Source organism: Physeter macrocephalus, chromosome 18 (genome assembly GCF_002837175.3).
Source record: "Physeter macrocephalus isolate SW-GA chromosome 18, ASM283717v5, whole genome shotgun sequence".
NCBI lineage: Eukaryota > Metazoa > Chordata > Mammalia > Artiodactyla > Physeteridae > Physeter > Physeter macrocephalus.
Window position 1 is genome coordinate 79,371,120 of NC_041231.1, and position 9,853 is coordinate 79,380,972.

The 9,853-nt window shown below is 41.6% G+C and overlaps 1 protein-coding gene across 5 annotated transcripts in view; it reads right to left on the minus strand.

Annotated features, from left to right (window-relative positions):
• Positions 1–9,853, minus strand: part of CYP39A1 (cytochrome P450 family 39 subfamily A member 1) — a 73,190-nt gene that overhangs the window by 13,199 nt on the left and 50,138 nt on the right. For 3 of the 5 annotated variants that reach the window (XM_007117795.3, XM_007117794.3, XM_007117796.3), the window contains 2 exons: positions 6,940–7,035; positions 6,000–6,088 (listed from right to left, as the gene is read on the minus strand). In XM_007117795.3, the coding sequence (XP_007117857.1) occupies positions 6,000–6,088; positions 6,940–7,035 (185 nt within the window). Of the gene's footprint in view, positions 1–5,839; positions 5,890–5,999; positions 6,089–6,939; positions 7,036–7,426; positions 7,552–9,853 lie in introns of those variants that run through there. The other 2 variants (XM_028479657.1, XM_007117797.2) reach the window with 2 other exon arrangements.

Sequence of the window (9,853 nt, forward strand, 5' to 3'; positions counted from 1 at the left end):
GCAGGCTCAGCGGCCCAGCTGCTCCGCGGCACGTGGGATCTTCCCCGACCGGGGCACGAACCCATATCCCCTGCACCGGCAGGCGGACTCTCAACCACTGCGCCACCAGGGAAGCCCTGCTTCTGTTCTTGACAGACTTAAATCTTAGCCTCATGATGAAGTGTCAGAATGCAACGGCTGGGAAAGTAATGACTGCGATTTCACCCATGGTTTCTGTGCTCCTTTGAGTGAGTCATTGCCCCTCAGTAAAGCAGAAAGGAGAGAGAAGCAGGGCTAGAAGTTAATAAAGGGTCTGGCAGCCTCGCTCAGTCTTGGAGTTAACTACATCTGCTCTTCCACTCTCGACCCTTTTCACATCCCCTCCAGGACATGTGCATGGCCGTAGTGAAAATGTTAGGGCAATATTATATTAGTAAATCCAGTTCATTCCGTTCCATTTACCAACTGGAGTTGAGGGGATGCATTTGTTTATGTAACAAATTCCTCAGAATGAATTGAATTCGCAACTTCTCATGAAATCCAGAGGGACTGGTGTCGCTCACTCCTCAGGAGCCATCAGCTATCTCTAAGTACAGTGCTTCTCAAACACAAGGTTGCGCAAAGATATTTTACTGAATAAGGCACAATTATTAAAATTACATTAGCATTAATATAATAAACATATAGAAACTACTGTACTCAGAGCTTCACAAACCCCAAATATAGAGTTGCCTTCCTACCACTAACATATAGGTACATTACATTGCTGCGAGCACTTAATGTGTTTTCTACCCTCAACGTTTGATACCGCTGCCTTTCAGGAAGGTATGCTTTCTTTTGTGCTGTTTACTAATTATTTTCACCTAGTCCATAAAGCCTTTTCCAGTGCCCTTTCCTCTGAGTTCCTATGGCAATTATGATATCGATGAGTCCTCTGGCATTTCTCAAGTGCCATCTTATGCTATTAAGTAGAGCTTGTTTTTCATGTTGCTATGTCTCATCTCTCCAACTACATTATAAGCTATTCAGGAATGTTATGTGTCTTTGAATCTCCCTAGTGTTTAATAAGGTGTCTTGAGTTAGATTATAAGCTCCTTGAGGGAAGGGACTTCATCCATTATTTTGTTTTCCAAGGTAACTCCTAGAACTCTACCCTGACATATAGCATACAATTGATAAATATTTATTGAATGTAGGAAATCATATTAATACTAGGTGCTCAAGAGATATTTGGTGGGTTGAATAACAGTACTACTAACCTACTATCAGGTGGACCTATGTTTGAATTAATTTTCCAACAGCAATGTGATTTTCATTAGTAATTCAAGATAAGTCCATGACTTTATGACCTTGTACTGCCCTAGGATACATGAAGAACCCAAACACACAAAAAAGTTGAAATCACAGTTTTTATCCCCGAGGAATCCATGCTTCATTTCCATGTCTCAAGTACTGCAGCCTTCCTCTTATTACACCCTTTTCTTATCCAAGCATGCCTTTGTAAGGGGTTAGCTTGCCAAAGATTAGGGCTATTGTTTTACACTGGAATTTAACCCATATCAGTTAGCACAATGATACAGCCAACTGGGATCCTCTTGCAGGGATGGGAACCAAGGAAAATCAGGGCTATTGGCTTTGGTGTGCATTCCAGGGGGTGGGGATGGCAAGTACATCCCTTTCTGCTAAGATCATCAACTCTCAGAGACACCCACTGGAAATTCGCTGTCCTATTCCTCCATCTAAATTCAGAGTTAAGAGGAAAATGTCCACTCTTCATTTCACATACTACCATGGCTGGTAAAGTCTAGTAGTTCATGTGCTTTCTCCTGTTTGTTTTTCTGCAAAATCACTAGACTTCTCCAGCAGTAGATTTACTGGGAAGGGGTCCCTTCCACTACAGGGAAGTGCCTAGCAAGGGGTTCACCCTCCACATATATTTTCTGAACTCCCATCATTCTGAGGAGGAACTCTAGTTCTTCCATTCTGCTTTTTGGTTGGCAGCTGATGGCAGCACTGAGTTCTTATTTAGTGTTCACTTGGGAGAGGGGCTCTCAAACTGCCTCAGTGGCCTGAACACCAAGGGGCGACAGCTGCAAGCCCACAAGACTGTTTTCTTGACAAACTTTGATTGTCATCTACTTCCCAGGCAGCTTTCTCTGACTCACTGAGTATTTGGTACATGAGAAAATAAATTGGCTTGAGGTACACAAACTAAGAATGGGTGCAATTTTCTAGGGATTATACTAAGGGTTTGTGGGATTAACTTTCTAGTGCAAAGATCTATCTTGGCATATGTTGTCTAAATGAAGTCATTCACCTTCTTGAACAACTTTCTGTTTTGTCTGTTTTTTTAAAAAAAATGTTTCATGAGTTGGCTGTTTAAAATAAGTAACAGGAAAATTATGGACTATTAAAAATAGAAGCTTAATAGAAAACCAGATTAAGTAGGTTTTTAAAAATTAAGTCATATTTATTCAACATTCATATTTAACCTGTAGATTTTGGATATATGATATATGTTTTGCTGTACTTCACACTCAAAAGTTTTCAAAGGACAGCTTAATATCTTGTCCCCAAAATTGCTCCTGTTCCTAATTTCTCTATTTCTACCATCTCTTCCAGCCACCTAGATTCAAAGCTACAGCATTCCTCAAATCCTCCATCTCTCCCGGTCACTGTTTCTAATCATCTTCCAAATCTGGTAGATTGCACCACTCCATGTCTCTCACATGCAATGTCAGCATGCCCCACTGTAGTCTGCTCTACCAAAACTTTTTTTTTTTTTTTTTTTTGTGGTATGCGGGCCTCCCTCTGCTGTGGCCTCTCCCGTTGCGGAGCACAGGCTCCGGACGCGCAGGCCCAGCGGCCATGGCTCACGGGCCCAGCCGCTCTGCGGCATGTGGGATCCTCCCAGACAGGGGCGCGAACCCGGTTCCCCTGCATCGGCAGGCGGACGCGCAACCACTGCGCCACCAGGGAAGCCCCTACCAAAACTTTTTAATACTTCATTAGTGCCTTGTGAGCTGTGTACCTAGGTATTAAAGGGCCTTCCCGGTTGGGCCAATGTCCCTTTTCAGTCTGTCTTCTTGCCACTACTTGTAATCTGGTCTCAATAACAGTAAAACCATAACCCCTAACCTACATACCCCTGTACTAAATGACCCCTCGATCACTGTTCCCTCAGTCTGGAAGTTCATCCAACCCTTCAAAGGCCACTCTCCCAAGAAAATCATCTAAGATCACCCTGACCAGATACACCCTCTCTCTTGAATCCCCACGGCGTGATGCTTGGCCATCTCTCACCCTGCGTTCCTTGCAGTTATTTATGAACTCGACATGGTATCCTCCTCGCCTTCTCCCAGACACCATCTCCTTAGGGCTGAGAACATGTCTTACTCTTGCCCAAAGCTTCTGCAGTACCCAGGACACCGCCTTACGTGTAGTATAAGCTCGGTACATTGAAAAATGTATAGTTTCTGTATAAATAATATACTACTGATTGAGGTGAAATGTCATGGTCCCCTCTTTTGTACCCATTACTGTCAAACTCAAGCAAATGTCTGTCAGCCTCAAAAGATAACATAGTAATGTCATAACAGCCCCTCTTAGTCATCAGTTAATCCTTGACCATTGGCCCATACTACATGCTTCATTGCAAAGCATTTCAGTTCTCGGTCTAAAATACTTCTAGCTCAATTTCAAAGATGCTTATAGTAAACTCTTTAGTTACAACTGGGAATATATATAAAGGGACCTGAAAAAAAGTAATATCTAAAATTTTTAGAAGACCTACTCTTACAACATTGATATTGGTGAACAAAAATAATAAATGTATTATTGGTTTAAGAACTGCTTTTCTGGGCTTCCCTGGTGGCACAGTGGTTAGGAATCCGCCTGCCAATGAGGGACACGTGTTCGATCCCTGCCCGGGAAGATCCCACATGCTGCGGAGCAACTAAGCCCATGTGCCACAACTACTGAGCCTGCACTCTGGAGCCCGGGAGCCACAACTACTGAAGCCCATGCGCCTAGAACCCATGCTCCACAGCAAGAGAAGCCACCGCAATGAGAGGCCCATGTACCGCAAGGAGGAGTGCCCTCCGCTCGCCGCAGCTAGAGAAAGCCCGCGTGCAGCAACGAAGACCCGATGCGGCCAAAACCAAAAACAAAGAAATAAATTAATTAAAAAAAAAAAAAGAACTGCTTTTCTAAACTAAAAATAATATGAGAAAGGGTGAGCATGATGGGTTTTTGTAGTTATTGTTTGTTTTTGTTGGTTATACTATTCCCTTAAAGTATCTGACACTCAATTATAATGTTAACTTTGGAGTTTTTTGGTGGGTATGTCAGCATGCTTTCAGATCTAACCAATGAAACCTCCAACTCAAACTGCCTTAAAAATAAGTGAACATTTATTACATATATATGTAATATATATTATTAATAAAAAGCATTTATTATCTAACATAACAGGAAGTAGAGCAGCTCCTCAAAACTGATGATTCAGTGGCACATGACATCTCATGCACCAAGCTCTTCACATAGCTCTACTCTGCATCCACAGACTCCAAACCATCCTAAAGCTTATTCCTCTTGAACTTGCTCTTAGCAACAACTGGAGCTAGCTACCTGCTTGCTCGTTCACTTCCAATGGGAGAGGACAGTATATACTTTCCTAACCGTGAAAGAAAAAAGTCTCTCCTTTTAGTCTGATTGGCCAGTTTAGGTCAAGGACCTACCCCAGGACGAATAGTTGTCTCCAGGGAAACACCAGCCACAAATCTGCTTACCCCTCAGCTTCTAGAATAACTTCTAAGAAGGAAGATAGAATTTCCATGGTTGGCTAAGGCTAATTAAAACCATTTTGGGGGAGGTGTCAATTATGAAAAGCAAGTTGATATTATAAAACATAAAACAAAGGAGGAGTTGAACGGATGCTATTGAGTAAGTCACAATTGCAAATATGGATTGGTAATTATGTTTAAACAACGAAGACAATTGCCTTAAGAAACTACAATATTTCGAGTATAGAATTTTTAAAGGATTTGTATGTTCACTGAGTGAGATTTTGTTACAAATAGGTACCAACATTTCTCCAACAGAACCATCACCAACAGGGAAATGGGATTTATTTAATGTAGGCTGTAAGTTTTATGAGGTCAGGGACCATGTCCATCTTCCTCAGTGCTCTATCCCCAATGCCTGGCAGAGGGCCTGGCACAGGTGAGATGTTCAGGAAGGTTTCTTCTTGAATAAATAAACAGTAAATAATTTTCACTAGAACAGGGCATCACATTGAAGAGGAGGCCTGGGTGCCACATTAATTTAACTCAAAAAGATATCAAAGGCAACTTTTTATAGAACCAAACTAATTCAATAAAGAGAAACCACCCAGTAAGCTGCTGTCATGCTCGAAGTTAAAGATGTTCTGTAATCCCAGCAAATGTCTGTGCTAATGTTGTTGTTCAAGAAATATTATTCTTCTATCTATATCTTTAAAAAAGGTAGAACTCAAACCACTTCAAATTATCCTTATAGGAAAGCTGAGCATCTGTTGTTTTTTTTTTTACTCACTGCTGCGGCCTCTCCCACTGCGGAGCACAGGCTCCGGACGCGCAGGCTCAGCGGCCATGGCTCACGGGCCCAGCCGCTCCGCGGCACGCGGGATCCTCCCGGACCGGGGCACGAACCCGTGTCCCCTGCATCGGCAGGCGGACTCCCAACCACTGCGCCACCAGGGAAGCCCGGAAAGCTGAGCATTTGAAACACAAACCCAGCTTTCATCTGGCAGCTGCAACTATAATATTTTATTCTCACAAGGTCTCCTATCAGAAGTCACTGCAGACATTCCCACAAAGACATCGCACAATGTGAGGGCCAATCAAACAGAATGTGGTCTCCTAGATTTCCCTGTAGTTTTGATAATAGAGAAAAGAGGGATTAAACCAAAGCTTTCCCCCTCCAAGCCCTCGTCTTTCTGCAGACTTTCTGGATAAATGTGCCCCAGCTGTCGCACTGACCTTCCAGGACACTGGTACTTCCCGCTCCCAAATGCCATGAAGCAGTCCAAGAAAGCATGCTTCTCTAAATTTGCCTTTTTCCAACGTTCCTGTGGGAAGAAAGCATTTTTTTTCTAAATCAGTCTTATATAAATAAGCTTAACTTTATTTCTCTAGGCTAAAAATGATCTTGTACAGCTAATCCTTGCATATAAAGTTGCAGGGTTGTTGGTAATTTTTTCCAACCTGTTATTAATATCAGCCACAATTATGTCTCTGGAATGGGAACTAATAAATAAAAAGGTTTAAAAAGAACTTTGTTAAGTGGTAAATGTAAATGATAATGTAAATCAACCACAGAATTGACCTCAGAAGAGGAAGAATATTTATAATAAGGCCTCAGGCTCCATCATAAAATTGCCCTTGGTAATAAATTTAGTAATGAGACACTGACAGCCCTCCCTGTTGGAGAAAGCTTGGTCTGCAGAATTAATAATCTCGATGCCATTTTTGACAGTTTTACCTAAAGGCAGAGAATGGACTAAATGACCTCTTAAGATTTTGTTTAGCCCTGTAACTCCCCAGTTCTAAGAAATAGCAGAACACAGTTTTAATTTGCTTCATTTTTATTTTTGTACTCCTTGGAAACCGATAAAAGAAGCAATTGCCTGAAGAACATGAAATATGGCTTCTATCAGAACCAAGCACATTTACTTTTAAAATGTCCTGCTGGTTTCAGACAAAAATTTATTTTCAAGTTGGTGAAGCTTATTCCAAAAACTTTTCTATCTGATTTGTAAATGTTATGACATCTATATTACAAATCTAGTCTGTGATTTGTAGCCTTAGTTACCAGAGAAATATGGCTGCTTAATGATATAGCCCTAGTTAATTTATGAATTCATACTCCTGGCATAAAGAGGAAATCCAGGGACAATGTATACTGAAAGAGACAACTTACAGGCTTGAAGAGGTCAGGTTCAGGAAAATACTTTGGATTTCTATGTAGCCAAAATGGAGACAACATCAACAAGTCACCAGAAGGAACGGTATAATTCTATAACAGAAAAATGGTTCCAAGTCATGTTTTGAGATCTGCTTTAATGAGAGCTTGGGTCATTAAAAATAATCCTACACCCATATTACCATATTAGAGAGAAGACATATACATCGTATAATCAATGGTGAGAAAATCTCTTTCCTAGATGGCTCATTTCTATTTTCCAATGTAGGCAATTACTGACTTCTAATTCTGATGATCAGTTATACATACATATATCTTTGGTTACATGGAGGAAGATAGAGATACAGGTGAAAATTTGAGAAACTGGTCTAAGTCCACTGTAATGCAGCTTTTGATGTTTGATATTGGAGTTTGCAGCAAGTGGTCTTGATGATGGAAACCGCAGTGGATTCCCAGGTTCTAGAACAGAAAAAAACTAACTCTGAGAGAGGACACTGGCCCTACTGGCACTGAGAACAGGAGCAGTGGATGTTCTGTCCTTGGGGATGCTGATGAGAGTTTCAGGGCAGGGGCGGTGGATTCTGTTTGTTTGTTTCACTCTAGCAGCAGCTGTTAGGGCAGAAAGAAGTTGAAGACAACTGCTTAGGAAGACATAGGACAAAGCAAGCGTTGTGGGCTTATTGGGTTGGTTTCACATTTGAGGTCTCAGTGGTTGTGAAACTGATGATAAACAGTATGTTTCCTCAAGCAGCAGAGTCTGCATGATCCTTCTCCATTCACATTATAATAGATTTTCATGATATATAAACTATACCAAGAACTAAAAACTATTTCACAAAATCATCTTTACATCACCTTGCTCAGGAACCAGAGGACAAAGAGCATCCCCAAGGTGTGAGATCGCTAGAGAGCTACCATCTCTACTGAGGTGAAGACGTTTTATTAGTAACTCCCTTTGCCAAGTATCAGAAGCCACATCTGTTTAATCCTGCGTAGTTGTGAAGTGTCCTCAAGATATCTGCAAAACACTTACTTTAAGTTTATGTATCTAGGACAGTAGCATGTTACAATTGAAAACATGTCTTCTTATGCAAGCAGGGAGTGGAGTATGGGGAGGGGCCATCGTTTTTTAACCCAGGAGAACCCCTGTTGACTCCGATGGTTGCTGAGTATTCCTTGAGTTTGGTAATTTCAGTGCCAGGATTGCTGGAGAGAGTCAGGTCAAGATAGGAAGAGATGGAGACTTTTGCTTATGCCCTCTTACCATTTTTAAAGTGGAAAAGACCTGTGAGATCCCAGTCCTGTGCGTGTGTTCTACCTCTGCTGGAACTGAGGCTAGAGGGGTCATGATTGGCTCTGAAATCAGCTGGGGAGGGCCCTGATATGTTTGGGGGCAGCCCTGGGCCAGGCATCCAGTCAGGGCAGCTGCTGCCCTTCCCCTCCCCCCACCCTCCCCACAGCCCCCTTCAGTGGCTGCTGACCTAGGATCGTGATGTGGAGGTGCTGACTGCTGCAGCCTACAAAGCAGGGTAGCAGAGGAAGCCTTCAAAGGCAGCCTCGGGAACAGCATTCACACTAGCAACAGGGAGGAGATCAGACAGAAGTTCCCGTGGCAGCAGCAAATGCCAGGTTGATGAGTGGCAGAAAAGGATGTGAGAGCTGGTTATATCAAAGGAATCCTCTGAGCAAACGGACATCGTTCTGTCCGGGCCAAACAGTCCTGTCATTGTTAACATGGCACATGAAGAGAAAGATCAAGAGGGAGACAAAACAGTCAGAGGACCAGGGCATGGATCACTAGGAAGTGGAAGTCACAGCTTCTCTGTGTTGGCAATAATGACACCTGTCAGGTAGACAGAAGTGAACTTGGCTAGCCCACCCCACAGGGATGCTGTGAGGCCAGATGAACTTCATCTGCTAGTCCGGAGACTGGCTTTTCTTGAAGAGGGAAGAGAAGGATTCTCTGTTGTAACTCAAGAAGGATGCTAAGACCAAAGTAGGGGCAAGGAATGCAGACTCTTACTTCAAGAAAAGGGGAGTCCTGTAACGGCAAAGCATCCATCAGAGGAGCCCCAGAGCACATTCTTTCTCTCTAGCTCTTGGCCAGGAGCTTGGGTGGTGTTAGTTGTTTAAAAAAAAAAAAAAAAAAAAGTACTTTAAAAATTAAAAGTATATTCTTTTGTGTAATAAAAACTGCTTTCTAGAAATTTTGGAAAATTCAGAAAAATAGAAAAAACTAGAAAAGAAAACAACAAGAGTGCCGGCAACAAAAGACAGTTATCAATTGGCTAGACTTCCCTCCAGTACTTTTACCTAATAACAGTAGTTTAGCTTTTTGGTTTTTTTATTGTTGTTTTTAAATATAGTTTGTTGTTTATATATACTGATAAATATTGTTTACATATATAAATACCTAGTATATACATATTGTTTTTATCCTACTGAATACATAATTTTTGACTCTTACATCGTTCACTTGATATTATAGCATAAGTATTATTTTTATATTGTATACTCATTTAAAATAATTTTCTCTCCAGTGGCTTCTTAACCAATCATCCTCTACTATTTTTGCTGTAATAAATAATGCCATCACAAACATCTTCTTCCACAAAGCACTGTTCATATAAAATCTTCTAACATATATGTTCAGAAGACATAGGAATATACATGTCCTATGTCTTCTGAACATCTAAGGCTATTAATACATGTTGCTCAACTGTTTCCTCAAATTTTGTAGCAAGATATGTTTCTAACTAAATATATGAGAGTATCAATTTCACTGCCCTCTCATCTGCTAATCTGACATCTTTTTTTGTTTGTTTGTTTGTTTGTTTGTTTTGTGTGTGTGTGGTATGCGGGCCTCCCTCTGCTGAGGCCTCTCCCGTTGCGGAGCACAGGCTCCGGACGC